The 18,555-nt window shown below is 42.0% G+C and overlaps 1 protein-coding gene across 7 annotated transcripts in view; it reads left to right on the forward strand.

Moving 5' to 3' along the window:
* Nucleotides 1-18,555, forward strand: part of Mgat5 (alpha-1,6-mannosylglycoprotein 6-beta-N-acetylglucosaminyltransferase) — a 319,720-nt gene that overhangs the window by 118,147 nt on the left and 183,018 nt on the right. For all 7 annotated transcript variants that reach the window (XM_015501729.2, XM_048810438.1, XM_048810437.1 and 4 more), the window contains one exon: nt 4,358-4,522. In XM_015501729.2, coding sequence (XP_015357215.1) covers nt 4,358-4,522 — 165 coding nt within the window. The remainder of the gene's footprint in view (nt 1-4,357; nt 4,523-18,555) is intronic.

Consider the following 18,555-nt stretch of genomic DNA (forward strand, 5'->3'; position numbering starts at 1 on the left):
ATCATTAAGACTAAACAAAAAAATATTCTGTTTAAAATCAAAATAAAGCTATTAACAGGTTTTGCCGGTTGAACTGTAAAATACAAAGGTGAGAAATAACTTCATCATCTGGAAATATAGTTTTGTCTTTATTTGTGGGAGGACATAGTTTGTCTCCTTGTTCATTCACCCCTTCACTTTTACAAAGCATATTTATTGAGTACCATAATGTACCTGGCACTGTGCTTAGTGAGTAAAGATGCCAGATAGGCTTGATGTCATCTTTATCTCTGTGTTTCTTATTAACAATGTCTTTAATCTTGGACTACTTTGAAATAGTAACTCAGATTGCTAGTTGAGTTGAAAATGAACTCTTTTTTCTCTCATGTTGGGAGAGAAAATGTGCTTACCCAGAGGAAGTACCTAGAGAGTCCAAGGTTTTTGGCCACTCAATAGTTCTTCCTCACTTTAAGGCAGTAGCTGTGGAAAGGGAGATATGTAATATGTATAAATATTATATATATTGATTTTTTGGGGGGCTGTTCTCAGATCTCTTGATGTTTCTGGTGGTTTCCAGCTGAACATCAGAGATACTGTCAGGAGGACAGAGTTGCCACAGGACATTGGTATTACCAAATCTTGAGGGTGTAACAGTGATAGAATCCCAAAGGGAGGGTTCAGAGACTCCTGCTGACAGGTCCATGGTGATCCTTACAAGGCAACATGGTAGACAAAAGCCATTTGTTCAGGAACCAGACTATTTCCATCCTAGGATCCCAGTAACCTGGGGCAAATTACTTAGCTTCTTTGTGCTGTGACTGACTTGTCTAATGGGGATGGGAATAACCATGAGTTCCTCATAGGTCTTGACAGAATTAAATGAGTTTATTCGTGTACAGTGCTTAGCACAGAGAGACTGGCTCACAGAACTCTAAGTGGTGGTGGTGTTGGGGCGGTAGTTGTGAGGATGAGCATCAACATCCTCCTCCTCATTGATTTCTTTATTACTTTCTGTCACAGTCACAGAAGGTCAATCAGTGGCAGGCAGTGATCAGTAAGGTAGTAGGTCCCATTTCCCAGGGGACTGCGATTCAAGAATTGAGGGAGAATATCTTGCTGAGTGTTAATGCAACTGTGTTGCTCCAATGACTCTCATCTATAAGTATTGGTTGGAGATTGTCCAGTAGTCCTTTTGTCTTCTAACGTGGTTCCCAATGGTCACCAGCCCTTGGGAACTGATGAGCCGCACTGGCTCATCTTTGATTGGCTCTCTGGGGGAGGCAAATGTCCGTCCTTGCTGCTTGCCTTGGTGTTTGCAGTGGTACCTCTGGTGCCTGGAAGTGACACCTCGTGTAGATTCTGAGTAGTTTCTCACTCTTGCATATCCTGCCCAACTCCCAGACCCCAACCTCACCCCAACACACGCACACGCACACACACTTCTCTCTTGATAACAGCACAGGGGGACAGTGGAGAAAACAAGGGTTGGGGGATATTCATAGTTCAGCAATTCTCAAATGGGGCCATTTTGTTCCCCACACCAGGAGATATTTGACAATGTCGGGAGGCACCTTTGGTTGACATAACTGGGGAATTTCTGCTTTCATTTAGTCGGTAGAAATAGTGAAGCTGCCGAAGCTCCTACAATGCACAGGACAGTCCTCATATCAAAGATTGATGTGGCCCATGGTGTCAGTCATGCTGAGGTTGAGAAACTCAGGGTTAGCCCATGCCCAGGGGAGGACCTGGGCTTCAGTGTCTGGTTAACAACAGTTGCTAGTAACAGTTAAATGCTGTTTTAACACCGGTTCTAGTTGACTGATGATACAGGCTCCAGGCAGAGGTTGGAGATGGGGAGATTGATGTCCTGCATCTGACAAGTGTTTGCTTCTGCTGAGCTTAGCCACCTCTCAGTGGCACAATTGTCCCTGTCTGCATGGCTAGCCTCCAGTAATCTCCAGAACTCAGGAGAGCCAGTTAATGTATTCGACACAGCTACAGAGCAGAGCGGGTGACTGACTCCCACTGTCCATGCCAGCTAATGACGTGCCAGGGACGCACTGAGTCATGCTACAGCCGGGGAGGAGCATGATCTCGTGACCCTTCAGATTAAGTAACAAAGCTTTGCATCACTCAAGGAGAGACTTCTTTAGGAAGGATGAGAGCATGTTCCAGAGGGAATTTTTATTTTATTTATACAGGTAATAGGTAGTTTTGCCTGGGTAATTATGTGCCCGGCATTACTTGGCATTTGGTAAACATTAACAAATTAATGCTTGGTAGTTTTTTTTTTTTCCTCCCTTTTCTTCTTCTTTTGGTGGTTCTGAGATCAAACTCAGGACCTACCACTGAGCTACACCTCCAGGCCTTCTTGAGTGCTCTTTATAAAACCAAACCTATTCTTGCCAGCAAAACAGTGCTAAGGGAACAGGAATGGAGAACTAAAACGCGAGCCCAGGAATTCTGGGCCCTTTTCCACTATGTGATAGGGGAAAGACTCTGAACTTCATACTTGAACTGTCTCCAAACTTCGTTTTCTCATCTGTACAGTGGAATTATACTGACCTCAGGGGGAGGCCGTGAAGATCAAACAGGGTTGCTTACCTGTGTGCGTGGTATGTGACCAGCATTAATTCCCCTCCAACCTTTGGTGCTGCAGTCACCATTGCTCCCTGCTGGCCTTTGTGTGTTGCATAATTGTTCTATAATTTGGCTGGTAGGTGTAGCCACAAGAAGGGCACTTGGGAGGAACAGGAAACAAAGTATATCATACTCAGAGGTCCTGGAGACTGGCAGCAGGGCACATCATTCAAGGTCATGCAGGAAAGACCCTGGGTTGGTCAGGAGGCAGAAGATATGAATGAGGGGTGGGTTAGTCGCTTGCGTTTATTTATTAAGGTTTCCTTGAGAAGGGAAGGTGGAGCAGGGTGAAGAGATTAGGTTTGGCTAATTTTAATAATCTTGGCGGGCTCTGGGGTGCAGCAGAAATCCCTAGTTGCCTATTATCTGGCCCTGAGGCCATCAAGGCAGAGTTGTGATTATCTCCTGTGTTTGTGTGGGCCAGATAGTGAAGCTGTCTCCGGATTCCTTGGTTTGAATTGTCAAAGGCTTGCTTCAGACTGGGCTTTTCATTATCTCTAAGAATTGGCTAGCTCTTCAGGGACAAACAGAAAGGTTTTTGAAGATGTCAAAATATTAAAACCTATGGGGGAAAATTTATAATACCTTTAGGTAAAATATGCATTGAACAGTAGTAAAATGAGTTTCAGATATTTATTGGAGTGAAAGATCAAAGAAGCTGCTATGGACCTTATCACCATGAAGAAGTTTAATATTTAGCACTGGGATGAAATTATGCCAAGAACCAGATTTTGAGAATAGAACAACTTTCAGGATAAAGATACAGATTTTGTTTCTGTCTTTAAACCATTAACAACACAAACTTCTATGTTAATTACACGTCTGGGTTTCCATTCTAATGAGTTTCTCTCTTGGCCTGCATGCAGCTTGGCTGAGGTCCGTTGGCTGCGGTCTAGGTGGGGGAAAGGACCAGGTGTGGGTTCTGCTCCTGGGCAGAGCAGAGCACCTGTTCAGAGGCCAGCTTGCTCTGTTCTCTGAAGAATGGAAGGTGACACTTCCCATTTGTCTTAATTCAGGGCTCTTCTGTGTCCTGCTGTCCACACTGGGCATTTTTCCCCTGGCCCACTCCCAGTTCATAAGCAGGTCTGGATTCTATTCACATGGATGACTCTTATCCATCTGCCTTTCAGACACATACAAGTCAGTATATCTTTCTTTGATGGTGAGTTTCCAGAAGACAGGGTCTAAGTTCATTGCTTTTTTTCCCTCCCCTGTGGAGTATGTTGCATACAAACTTGGTAACACTTGTATGGGGATGAAGACAGTATTCCTATAGTTCATCCAGAAGGAAGGTCACTGCTTTTTAACAGAGTCAGATGGATAAGAAACAGACTCCACTCATCAATAAAATGTCAGTGCCACGAGAGAGAATATCCCCAGCATAGATTTTTCTCTTTGGACCTAGTAGCTGGAAATAATTTTATATTACTGCTTGCCACAAACACATTCTGTAGCAGTCTGATTTGTTTCATAGGTCTGGGCTGATTGATGGTGGCTGCTGTCATCTTTAAGATGTGGGTTGTTAGGACAGGGTTTTTGCACCACTTCAGAAACATTTGAGCATTTTGTTTTGTTTTCAGTGCTAGAGGTCAAACTCAGAACCTTACACATTCTGGGCCAATGCTTTACCACTGAGTTACATCCCCAGACCACATTTACAAAGTTTTGTCCTCTGTTATGTGTGAGTGAAATAGGTACAGAATTAAAAAAAAAAAAAAATCTACATTTCCTTTTTCAGACCTGAAGAAAACTCTTGCTGTACTATTGGACAACATTTTGCAGCGTATTGGCAAGCTAGAGTCGAAGGTGGACAATCTCGTTATCAATGGCACAGGAACAAACTCGACCAACTCCACCACAGCTGTTCCCAGCTTGGTAGCACTTGAGAAAATTAATGTAGCAGGTAAGAATGTCTGTCCCATGCAATTGAAACCTGCTTTGGACTAGGGAAGAATAAAGGAGCATCAAGGTTCCTGTTGATATTATATGAATTCCTTAAACTTGGTGTGGCTATTGTGAAGATAAGCTGAAATTTATTTTTCAATAACAGATGCCAGAATGCTTTTATGACCTCATTGTCATGTGTAATATCCGGTGGTTTCTCTGACACATTCGCACCTAATGAGCTCCTGAAATTGACGTCTAATGAGAAGATTCATAGCACAGATTAAATGAAATAGAGAGGTTATCTGAGAAGCTCATGCCAGTCAGAGTTTCTTCCTGTTCCCCACTCATCCGATAATTTCAAAAGTCTCTTATGCATAATACATTCTCTCCTCCATTGCTCAAGTAGAGCTGGCATTACAGAAAAGACCCTATTTGTATATGGAACAGTAGAAATTCTGGAAGTGACCTTTCGGAGACAGATGGCCTAATTCTGACCAGGTTCTGTAGCCACTTAGGGAAACTATCATGCATTTATTACTGGGGATGCATTTTGTCTGGTCCCATCTTGAAGTTGAAATCTTGGATGAGAGAAGAGAAAAGGGTTAAAAAGGAAACTCAAATGGGTAGGTGGCATGTTATTGTCCATAGCATGCCATGTTGGACCCATCCTTCCACAACCCTGCCCTGAGGATGGCCCTTGGGTCTTCATACCTGAGCCAGGACTGCTTGTTAGGGTGACTACTATTTCCTAGGGACCCAGGACAAAGGGAAGAGCTGGAGGATTTGGGTTAGGTGATTCAGATGATTGGTTGTGAAAAGAGCTATCTATACTTCTGGTGGGTGACCTTAATTCTGGTTAAGAGATAAAGTAAGTAGCCAGGGTACTTTTGCAATGTAAAAAACCTACTTTCTTTCTTTCTTTTTTTTTTTTTTTAAAGATAGATAGATAGATAGATAGAGAGAAAGAGAGAGAGAGAATTTTAATATTTTTTAGTTTTCGGCGGACACAACATCTTTGTTTGTATGTGGTGCAGGATCGAACCCGGGCCGCACACATGCCAGGCGAGTGCGCTACCGCTTGAGCCACATCCCCAGCCCAAAAAACCTACTTTCATATACTCTGTGGCTTATTTTTTTTCTTTTCTCTTCCTTATAAAAATTCAGTCTAAACTAGGAGAGATTCTTTTCTTGTCTACCTCCCAGTGTCGAAACATTTAATCGCTTCATGTTATTCAGGCTGGTTGTATTACCTTTTTGTTATATTCTTTGCCCCTTAGCAAATTTTAAATTGCAAAATATATTTCTAATAATCCAAAGTATCCAACCAAAGTATTAAAAATAACTTTTAATTACAACACAGAGGCGGTGTCATCTAGGCCATAAATCCCGTCTTCCCTGCAGTTTCCCACAGTTTCTGTAATTAGACAAGAAAACCTCCCACTGTGTTAAGCTGCTTATTAATAAATGGGAGCCATGCCTCTCCAGTCCCACTCCCCCATGCCCATCCCTAGTAGATGATGCTTTTGGAAAGGGCCTATCTGATTTCACCACAGCTCTGCATGATCTGATATTGGAGGTGGGGGTGGTATGCTGGCCTTTAATTTCGCTGCCTCCCTCCCTCCTGCCTCTGTCCTTCAGTTTCAGGGCTCATGTCAACGTATCTGCTATAATTCTCTCTCCAGCTGTGGGCTTTAATTCTGAGTGCCAGACTCAGAGAGAAAGAGTTTTCCACCAGGGTTTCTAGTCTCAGAGCACAGGATCATAAGTGACCTCCAGGAATAACTTGGAAGGGCCTTTGGGGCTACTTCTTTAAGATGGGTTATTAGCCCTGTGTGTTGAACTGAGTATAATTCAGCTAACAAGTATCTCTTGAGCATGTTCACTAAGTCATTGGCTCTGTGTTGTGCCTCTGAATGTGCCACCAATGCTGTTTTTTGATATTTAAAGAACTAGAGTGTTTTGTTACCTTTTCCTTTTTTGGGAAATAGGAGCAAAGTTAGAGTTGAGCCTTTAATAATTAACCTCATTCTCATGCTTTGCATCTTTCCTGTGTGCCGGGGACACGCTCCATACTTTTATGATTTTTATTGGTCCATTAGGAAAACAGAATACTTGCATATTCTGGCACATTGTCTAGAGAATGTGTTAGGCATACTCCTCTATTTCCAGAGGTGGGAGAGTCCTTTACATCTTGTCAGTTAACCAATATATATTTTTTTTATCGTCCATGCCTAGAGATCAGGATGCCAAAAAGAAGGACAAGGGCTGAAGTCTATAGTCCTCATTTTTGAGCAGTTTCTTATTGCTTTCCTGCCCTTTCTCTGGTCATGGCCATACTGTGGGTCCTCAGAGGCCGCTTGTCATCCCAGCAATGGCTCCTGAGCTGTGAGAGAGTTCATTTTTACGGGGTTCCAATCTGAGTTGAGTGAAGTTTTTCTTTCTCTTCTCCTGCATGAAGACATGTGGTAATTGCTCAGAAATGTTCTCTCTGGTGTGTCTTTACTGCTTACTCTGGTGTCTTATTGCTCACTGATGTTGCTGATTGCTTACTGTTGTGTCTTATTGCTTGCTGATATATCTTCTGGTTGACTATAAAACGTTTCTAAATTGGGTACCATAGCAGTCGAAGAAGGGCTCCCTAAATTTATTTTCTTTAAAGGGACAGCTGTGTGTGTGTGTGTGCGCTCGCGCGCGTGCGAATGTGTGTGTCCTTGTTCTGTTTAGCTGTCTTCTATGTGGCTTTTATCCAGGATGACTTTTCTTTCCAAATATATCACCCTTGGGCTCTTTTATTATGTAAAAGTCAATGTGCCCCTAGAGGAATTTAGGTAGAAATGAACTTTATTAAAATCAAGAATCAAATTGAACTGCATTTGTGAGCTCAGTTGATTTTGTTGAAGGCAAAGGGGAATCAAAGAAATGAAAAAGTAGATTTTTAAAAAATCTCTTCTGCCCATCATTTGGTAAATTAATTTACCCACATTTAGTCTCTGAAAGGGCTTAAATGTGCCCTTGTCAAAATTATCTACTTTCATGGGGGTAGGGTGAGGCTCAGTGGCAGAGCACTTGCCTAGTGATCTGAGTTCAATCCTCAGCATCACAATTTAAAAAAAAAAATTTTTTTTAAAAGTCTGCTACTTGCAGAGTGATGCTTTGGATTCTGGAACGACCTATCTACCTTACATTTCATGATCTTAAATGATGCCTTGTAGGGAACAGAATAGGCTCTGTAGTTCTTTGCCATGTACCTGATAGGGCATAAAGGCAAAAGTACATAGATACCTGCTAATGAAACTGCTCAGCTTTTGAGGACGAGAGCATGTCTGGTTGCTGTCAGTTCTGCCTTCGCTGGTGTGTCCAAAGCTTACCTATTGAAGGTACTCGGCTGATACTGCTCACATGGACTGGATTATGCCGGAGGACATTTGCCCTGTGATTCCCTTTTCTGTTCATATTTACGAGGATCCTCCTGAGAGCAGGGCTTGGCATCTCAGACCTAAGTACGACTGCCTTGTTTGTCATGACTCTGTGTTGCAGAGACAATTCTGTGGGGCAGAGCCTTCATAGAATGTGAGAGTTACAACTCTAGGTTGTAATATTTTGGAGGATAGGAATGCCATGGGGTCTTCTTCAGGGGCATGTATATTTATTTACTTTAATGCTATCTATAACTTTTTGCTGTTGTTTGACAGCTGAATTACTGGCCAACATTCACTCTTTGCTAAAAAAACAAGATGCAACAATAGCATTTGCTTTGTGTGACCACGTAGGATTACAAGATCATTTGGGAAATAAGATCATAAAATCGAATGTACAGATTCAACTCAAGTGATTGTTTTCTGATATTTGGCTCAAGCTGAATGTCAGGCAGCCCTGCATTTTTCAACGTTATTTGCTATACGTGATGTTTTCAGTGTTTGGGATCGAAGCACAGTGTATTTGAACTTGGATGCTGTTCTTAAAAACAACCACGATTTTTATTCTTACCATTTGGAACTTGGAAATGAAAAATGCCCCTGCTGAGTTCGGGGCTTGCCTCAGAAAGTGTAATTTCCCCCTTTGTGTTGCTAATGGACCTTGAAATTAAATTGCACCTGTTCTGTGACCTTGTTTGTATTCCTGAGTTTTTCCCTGTGTGAAAGTAGCACCCAGAACCCAGTGTCCCCAGCATCCAGCTCAGGTAGTGGCTCAGCAAGTGACTTTTCCAGGGTTAAGTATTGACCGATTACTGGGACCCTGTATGCTATGGAGGGTAGGGAAGATGTGTATTTTCAGGGTGCTTTCCTGTTTATTGGAGCGAGAAACAAATGTATTCTGTCTGTGTACATGTCACTTTCTGTTTCGTTCTTTGCAAAGGCAGCAATAAATGTTTGGATACTTGTCAGAAACTATCCTTTCAGCATCTTCACAGAAAGTGCATGTCATTGTTGGTGTGGTTTTCATTTTATGTGGTCAAGGGCATTTTGATTTTTATCATTAAGAAGAAAACTACAGTTTCAGAGAAATGATGCTAACCTTCAAGGCTGTGGACCTATGGCAATGATTCTGAACGATGGACAACTGTTCCCCCCCCCCCCGACCAACACACACACACACACACACACACACATACACACGCACGCACACACACACAAAACCAGGAGAAACTTGGCAATGTTTGGAGAACTTTTTGATTGTCATGACTCTGGGGAGATAATTTTTATATCTAAAAATAGAGGCCAGGGATGCTACTGGCCTCTAAATATCCTCAGGATGGCTTCCACAACTGAGAATTATCCAGCCCCAAGTGCCAACCATACTGTGGTTGAGAAACCCTGATCTCCAAGGTATTTTTGGAATCTGGTGGCAGCAAGTATGCCTACTTGAAGTCAGTGAAAAAAAGATGCCCAAGTCAAATATTGAGGTTTCCTACTTGGGCAGCTGAGTCTTTACCTCTTCCTAGTTTGTCTGCAACCTTTGCAACTGGTCTTTGAGACCTCCAAGGAACAAGATTGTATAAACTCCCAGAAGACTGTTTTGGAATCCTAATCTAAAGAAACTCCTCTCTTGGCCTACAACCAATGCAATTTTTGGCAATGCGCATTGTACTTCTGCTTATATAGGAGGTAATTATTTCTTTTCAGGAAAAGAGCCACTAATTCAGAATAATGATGGCACCAAGTAGTCTGAGAGAGTGGATTTAAATTGCAGAATGTTAGAAGAAATTCCATGTTATTAATTTAAAGCAGGGCACATATAATTATCAAGGTAGGAGAATTAAATAAGTTAAGGAAACAAGACAAGTCCCCAAAGATTTACTATACATCACAAAATACCCTCCACATCATATTTGGAGCAAAAGAGAAGAAGATGTGATAGAAAAGTAGGTTGGGGTATATGTGAGGAATTTTTGGTATGGAGTTTGTTTTCTAGGCGGCGGAAGTTGAAGACAGGTTTAAAGCACGAGGATGAATAGATGGGATTGCATTTTCAGGGAATAATTAATGCCCATGAGAATTTGATGTGCATTTGAAGGGTCCAGTCAGAAGCCAAGTGAGAGTTTACCTGCCCCAGATAGGAAGAGAAGGCCGGAACCCAGACAAGTGCAGGGGTCTGGGGAAGAGAAGCCATGGAGAGATTCATCTGCTTGACTCCACTAAAACACCTTTATGCCAAAAAAATTTTTTTTTGTATGCTTAAAGAGTCTAAAATGAGCCTATTGAAATATGTATCAATGAAAACAGGTAAAGAATAAAACAGCAAAAGACCAAAGAATATGTGAGAAAAGCATATGCTGTTCCGTAACTGTGCAATGTCTACTGAATCAATACCATATGTAAGCTGATATCATCACTGTATACAGCTACCTCATTAAGCCAAATTAGAGCAAGTGGGATCTGTTGTCTTCAGATTAAAACAAACAACTCTCACTTCAGCACATCCTATCTCTGATATGAAGAACATATCTCTGATATGAAGAACATATCAGAGATAAAAATGCGGAGGCATTTTACCAATAACAGGGAAGCTGCCACAGGTTCCCCAGGCTAGCCCTGCAGTGCTCATTACTGAGGGTTGCTGGTCTTCCTGCTGTTTTCCCCATCAAATGATCAAGGAGGAATGGCATTCCCTGCAGGGATATACCTTTTGAAATTGGGGTGGGGGGGAACCAAAAGCCATGCACACCTGAAGGGTCAGTAATGAGTCCAATAAGTCTTAGGGTTGCTTGGTTCCTGATTCTCTTCTGCAAGAACTGTACGTTCAGAGCAACCTTTAGTGTAACATAGTGGCTAGAACTCTACATTTTTATAATGAGCCACCAAGAAATAAAAAAAATTATGATCTTATAAAAAATCTCAGTTTTTAGAAAGGATAGTGAAGCCTTTCTTCCTATAACAATACAACAGTCAATTGCCAGGTGATTTCGGGAACCCAAGTAGAGCTCTGCCAAAACAGATGAGTGGCAGAAAGATCTAGAAGCAAAGGCCTGGTCACCATTGTCATGATGAATGGGTCCAGGACACAGTGGCTGATGTGGTGCATGTTAACAAGGGGGGACAGGCCCAGTGGCACACACCTGTAATCCCAGCAACTCTGGAGGCTGAGGCAGAAGGATCCCAAGTTCAAAGCTAGCCTCAGCAACGGCAAGGTGCTAAGAAACTCAGTGAGACCCTGTCTCTAAACAAAACACAAAAGAATGGGGCTGGGGATGTGGCTTAGTGGTTGAGTGCCCTGGAGTTCAATCCCTGATACAAAAAAAAAAAAAAAAAAAAGTGAGCTCAGATGGGCAACAATAACTGAAAACTTGCCAGCCTGCCAAATAGGCATTGGATTTACAAGAAAGATATAGAATACCACCCACACCTTTGAGGAGCTTAGAGACTGACTGTGGAGACAAGTGGTAAAGTCTAAGGATACTCACAAAGGTCATGGGGAATACAAGGCAGGAGCACTGAAAACCTTTAGGGTCTGAGGAGGGCCAGGGAAGGCTGCTTAGGAGACAGTGCTTCTGGTGAGTTTTGGGGAAAACAAAATTATAAATAAGAATTAGCTCAATAGAAGGGCTTCCAGGCTGCCCCCCGCAAATGTAAATGTATAAAGGTGGGAATAAGCAGCATACTATGGGCTGGGCTAGTTCCAGTTGGGGCTGGGATATGCTCAGCTATAACAGCATTTAAAATGCAGCAGAGGGCCCACAGGTAACTTGGTGGTAGAGCCCTTGCCTAGCAAGCATGAGGCGTCATTCTCCAGACTACAGAAGGAAAAAATGCTGGCAGACAAGTTAGAAATCCAGAAGCTTTGCCCTCTGAATCCTCAAGGAGAGAAAACTTCGAGAGAGGGTGAAAAGCTGGCTTAATGGAGCCACTGGTAGACCATGGGAGAAAGCAAGAAAGACGTTGTCATGGTGACTCCCAAGAAAGAGGTTTTCCTAATGATGAATGGTGACTCCTTAGCCAGGTGCTCAGGGGGATTCAGAGTGTCAAGTGCCTTGCCCCAGGCCATTTGTTTATCAATATTGGCTTTGCTGTTTTATCATTTACCTGTTTTCATTGATACATTTTTCAGTAAACTCATTTTAGAGTCTGAAATTTTAAAATACAAAAAAAAAAAAAAAAAAAAAAACACCCTAAAATTGGAATAAATTTTTAGTGGGGTCAAGGAGATGGCTCTGTCCTCATGTTTTTGAAAAGGATTTTTGAGGGGGTTTGGAGGTATGTGAGATTTTTAGAGATTTTCCACTAAGCTGTGCTTTTGATTTTGCATACCCACAGCTTCTTATATTAGGTGACCTACATGAAATCAATTGCTGGTTTGTTTGTGTTTTTTTTTTTTCCTGCAATGCTGGGGATCAAACCCAGGACCTCAGCATCCTAGGCAAGTGCTCTACCACTGAGTATAGTCTCAGGCTTACTTTGTGTTTTTGTTTTTCCCTTCTCGTTTGTGTCTCAAGAAAAGAAAGCATTTGAGGCATAGGTGGTCTGAGTTTAGAAATTAGGGAACAAAGGATCCAGTTAGTATGGGATCACGAGAAGTTGAACTGGACCATGGTTTGGGCTTGCACAAATACTTCCATCATTGAATGTCTATTCTCTGTCTCTCTTTTACCCTTGAACATTCAGCAAGTCTAAAGTACGAAATTTCAGACCCACAGCATGAACAGGGTGAGCACAGGGGCTCTATGTCTGGGATTGATAGAGGGTTTTAAAAGACAGTTTGATTTGCCTACTTGGAGTAGGATAGCTACACCATTAGTTGGCATTAAGCCGTCTTGATATTTATGTTGGTGAGCTTTTCAAATCAATGTTTGCAGTGGAAACTTTACCTAACTGCAACTGGAGATGGGCTTTTGAACCAGAGCCACTGTGCAAGAGCCACAAACCAATATCCTCTGAAGGATTTGTGTTAATGCTTCTCCCACTAGGGTTCTTGATTGAACAGTAGCTGTAGGATAATGGTTCACTGACTCTGGACCCTGACTGCATGGGTTCAAATCTTAGTTCACTCACCTCCTAGCCCTATAACCTTAGATCAGTTTTCTCATCTATAAAATTTGTATGAAGCACCTGTGCCATGGATATAAGGATAGAGTCAACACATGTAAAACACTCAAGGTGCCTAGCAGAAAAGAAGAGCTCAGTATGTTTTGGCCTTTGATTTATATACTTCTTAGCCTACTTCAGGGTCTGACCCCTGAGTCAGGTATATCAGTACTAAATGGGTGCATAAAATCCCCAGGTCTGACCCTGTATTTTATAGACAGAACTGGGTCTGGAAAAAAGTCTTTCCAGAAGCTGTTTGGTGATTGCAACCTGGTTATGGTTTTTGGTACCAGAAATTCTTGAGCAATACTTCAAGTCCCCTTATGTACTCAATGTTGGCCCTGTGCTTAACCATTGCTAAGCCTCAGCTTTGTGCCCTATGCAACAGAGATCATGAAGCTAATGCTGTCCCCATGGCAAGGATGGAGTGAGATCATGCAAAATGGGAGCCTGGCACAGTACCTTATCCCCTTGACCAGTTGACCCTGCCCTCTGTGATTAATACCCTGTTAGAAAGGAGCCATCACTGATATAATGTGGTGAACACTGATGTATCTTTTATTCAAATAACACTGATTGAATGGAGCCAGGCCTGTGTTAGGAAATGTTTTGCAGCTTGGTGGGAACTAGGGTTCCTCTGGGAGTGGAGGGTTCACTGTCTAGTGGACGAGGAGGACTGTGGGTATTGCTGGTGCTCTCATGATACCTTTCTGGACTCTCAGCCTAGAGCTGCTTTCAACCCTGTCCAAGTGAACCTGTTGGCTATGCCTGACCTTGGGAATGACCTTCAAATTTTGCAGTCATCTGGAGATGAAGATAGCAATGACCTACAGAAACTGATACAAAACAAAACAAAACAAAAACACTTCCCCTGTCAGGTGGTGGAAGTCATATGCCCCCTGTCAGAGCAAATTCAAGCAGATCCAGAAACAGTGCCTGTCCCTTCACTGTACCTTCTCACTCCAAAACAGAGAGGGGAATTCCTGTGCTGGAGTGTTCAGCTCTCAAGGGAAGACAGTCATTAACCTGTCTAAACTCTATGCTAATAGAACCTTCTCGATAATTGCTTTCATTTAGTATGGTTAATGTGAGCAGTACAAGTTATAGCAAGATTTGCAGAAGAACAAAGTAAATATTTAAGACTTTATTTTAGGGTGCAGTTAGGTGGGAGCAGAGTATTACTAAAAGCTGTATCTGATGGTATCTAACATAGAAACACAGTGAGCCTTGGGGCTGAAGTTCTACTTGTTTCCCTTCAGTGGCTCTGTGAGCCCTAACTCTAGGGAGGCAGGTGGGTGTCCGTGGCAGACAGTTACAGGGTCAGTTTTCAATTACATTTCTGGCCTCCTGTCAGACTTGAGTGACATAGTGATAAAGATAAACAGTCTTTCCTGTACTACCCAGGAATGAGTGAGGATTAAGGAGATGGCCGATGGCCCATGACTGCAGAAGGACAGTTGTTCCCTGAGGGCAGAGGGCCAAGTAACTGCTAAGCTGGCAAGAATGTCCATGGTGTGTGCTTGCCATGGCCAAGTCCTGGGCCTGGGCATACTGAGCTGTCATCTGAGGATACCTGGGGATTAATTTAGCAGTGATTTTCATGCCTTCAGGCTAACAGTGACCAAAGACGCTGTGTGTAACTGAATAACATGGTGTGTTTTCAAAAGGAAAGGTTTGAAAACCAACTTGCCTTTTCTCTTATAAAGAGGGATGCAATTTTACTGCTGAAAATTTGGAAATTACAGCTAAGCCAAAAGAGGAAATAGAAAACAGCTGTTCTACCACCCAGAGACTTGAGTTATTTTGGTTCATTCCGAGCAGATACTGTAAGCACCTGTTCCGTGCCAGGCACTTTATAGGCACTAGAGACAGAGTAATGAGCACAGCCAGGTCTCTTCTTTCATTGGAGATTATTGCATTCTAACAGTGAAGTTAGATAGCAAACAAATACATAAATATGCCCTGGGTCCCATGGTGATGAGAGGGACTCCTTGGGTGGATTGTCGGGGAAAAAGAGACTAAGCAGTCTAGATGAGGGAGGGAGAGAGTCTGGGGACAGTTTAGGAAGGTTGTCCTGCTGGAAAGATTGGACTGCACAGCAGCCCCAAGGCACATTCTCCTGGGATGTATTTAGAACACTGTTGTGCCCTTTGAATCCTGTATGGGAGGTAGGTGGCTTAATAAAATCAAAGCTAAAAAAACAGAGAGACCATTTGCTACCAAATCATATCATCTATCACTTATGCTAGGCTCCCATAGGACATGTGAGGGGATAGTTTTGGAGTGCTGGATGGTGTGGATGTGTTCACACAATACTCGTGTGTACAGTGAGACTGAAGCATGCAACTTCAGTGAGAAGTACAGACTGCTCCACCTCATGCTTCTGGATTTGAATCTGAGTCCCACCAGCAGGAAGGCTTTGGTTAGGTTGTTTAGAGAAGTCAAGTCTCAGTTTCCTTTTCTTGTATCACAGAAACTAGCTCATGAGGAGCCTAGGAGGGTATTTGAAGGAGGCTGGACCATAGTCCGTGCTCAGTAAATTTTGGTCACTGTTTACTTGTCCAAATGTGAATTCAGCAAATGGCTTTAAAATACTCTGTATTTGCCTTTGTTCTATCATGTCCATTTTTGTTTTGTTGTGCTGGAGATCAAACCCAGCATCTCACATATGCCATGAACATGTTCTGCCTTGGAGCTACTTCCCAGCCCTTCTTCAACCAAGACCAAGAAGCTTCAAAAGTTATGTTAGGAGAATCAAAATAGAGGCAAGTTCTTTTCATTTACAAAAGAATGGGTTAAATAAAATTAAGACTTTAGCAGAAGAATCACAGATGTTAGAGTTTAGGCTTACAGTCATGAAGTGGGTACAGAATTCATGAAGGTTAGCTTCTTGTCTGCAGGAAACTGTCTATTGAGCTTTAAAGCCCTTGTTGAAAAACTGTACGTTTGCATTTTGCAGAAACTGTTCTCAGTTTCAGGGATGTTAGATGTGACTTTGAGGCTTCAGAAGACATCTATGAAGTCGTCATGCATGCTAGTGGTATTTATGAGGCTTGACCTAAACAGGGTCCTTGCTTTTAAACTTAATACTTCACAGAAACTATACTTGGGTCAGTCATCATGGTCTGCCTCACCCAGAGTCTGGATTTTCTGTTTGTCACCTTTCTGTTCCCTTTGATCCAGGATAAAACCTTGAATACATAGAATGATGGAATGGAAGTCTGGCCCCACCTCTAGTCTCCCCTCTGTAGTTTACTTCAGTCTCTGCTCATTCTGTTCTTAAACAGTTTCCCTAGGATAGGATACCACAGGTTCCCTATGCAACAGGGTTCTCTGTGTAATGTCAGGGGTGCAAATGACTATCACTGTGGTAGGATCTCTGAGAAATTTGTGGCTTCTAGTAAAAGGACAGATATTCCTACTGTAAATTGGTTACAGGTTGAGGGATGCCAGGCTGGGAACTGGGAGCCCCAGTGAGGAGGGCAGGACCAGAATCCAGGAAGCCTGGGATAGAAGCCTGCCATAGTCAGAACTTACAGAATATTTCACAAGTCACCCAGTCTTTCTTATTTAGTGGCTAGAGAATCGTGGACTTTTAGTTGATGTGATTTAGGTGTTCTAACATCTCCCCCAAATCAAGAAACTGCACCTTTCCAAAATCCTTAGTGGGTGGTCCTTTAGCATTATCTGAACAATTCTAGTGATGAGTCTTACCACCATCTCACACAATTCCAGTGGGCTGAGTTCACACATTCCACGTAAGGGATCAGCACATGTGGCCCCATGAATCAAATCCAGCCCACCACCTGAGTTTATAAAGTTTATTGGAATATGACTTTGTTCATTTGTTATTGTCTATGGCCACTTTTATGCCACAACTACAGAACTGAGTCATTGTTAAGGAGGCCATTTGGTCTACCAAAGTAAAAATATTTACTCTCTATCTAGCTCTTAAAAAAAAATGTTGCTGACCATTGATCTAAATGAATGGTGCTATCTCAAATGCAGTATCCAACCTCTGATCCCATGTGCCACACATACTGGGTTTGTGGGATGTTCATAAAGGGGTGCTGCTGTTTTGTGAGAGATTACTGTCCCAGGCACAAATCATCACTTTCAAATACTTGACTGGTTATTTTCTCAAAGCAAACCTGTAAAATAGTTCTCCCATTTAAATAGAAATATTGGGGTAGAAGACAGTGTGCAAGATGATGGAAGCTTAAAGTGAGAAAACAATTGAAACTGGTACTTGGATGAGTCAGTCACCAATTCTTGTTGGTACATCTCTCAAATTTACATTCAGCAACTCTGGGATCATACCCAAAGATCACGTGTGGTGTATCAGTGAAGAGAATAGTCGAAGGCTCAAGAATGGAAGACAGTTGGGGTCTGGACCTTTTTGGTGGTTTGGATGTAATAGGAAGTATTTTGAGTACCAAGATTACTTCATTTTGTGAATTTTGGTGTTTTTGGTCTTTTCTCCATTGTGTGGTTATTGCTGTCTGATTTTCTTGTTAACCATTAGAGGTTCTCCTGGGTTGACAATGCCGTCACCTCCCTATAAACCCGTCAAAAGTTGAGAATATTGCAAGTCAAACGTGCCGAAGACCTAACCTATGAAACATCCTAGTTTAGCAACACTCACTCACTGTTTCCCCTCCTAATTTCCTGATCACATGGCTGACTGGCAATTGTGGCTCACTGACCATGCTCAGCCGAACAAGAGAGAATCATGGCACACATCACTAGTCCATGAAGGGATCTGAATTTAAAATCTGGAGTACGGTTTCTACTGACAAGCATTGCTTTTGAGAAAATCAATTTGGTCTTATGTACTCATATGCCACCATTCTCAACTTACAATGCAACAATTTAAAAACCGAACACACACACACACACACACGCACACACACACACACACACACACAAGATCATTTTATGGCTAGGAGTATAATTCAGTGGTAGAGCATGCATGAGGCTCTGGGTTCATTCCCTAGCACCTCACACAGAGACACACACACACAGAGAAATCACTTTAAGTTGAATGATCACAAGTTAGAGGAGCCTCTGTGTGTGTTTTCAAATGAGATCATTTTCTCTAAAGACGAACCAAGAATTGCTCTCAATTTATTTTGCTTTAAAAATGAGACATTTTTATATGCTTGACAAAGAAATGCATATTCATTGTAGGAAAGGTGGAAAGAATAAATAAGAAGTAAACTGACTTGTAATCCTGTTACCTAGAAAACATGACTGTTAACTTCCGGTGGTTTTGGGCTTTTTTTTTCTGTTGCATATATAGTATTACACAAAAATTTTAATTGTATTTTAATCTTAAAACCTGATTTTAAGAGAATTCTCTTGTGTCTTTATTATTTAGTCTTCAAAAGTTTTATTTTTAAAATAAGATCATAGTATTCCTTTATTAACTAGGTCCTTATTTAAACTTTTCTCCCCTTTTTTTATTATGAAGGTCATTTTAGTGAAATAAATCTTGTATCTCTGATCATTCTCATGGGAGAGTTTTTTA

Source organism: Marmota marmota, unplaced genomic scaffold, assembly GCF_001458135.2.
Source record: "Marmota marmota marmota unplaced genomic scaffold, marMar, whole genome shotgun sequence".
In the NCBI taxonomy this organism is placed as follows: Eukaryota; Metazoa; Chordata; class Mammalia; order Rodentia; family Sciuridae; genus Marmota; species Marmota marmota.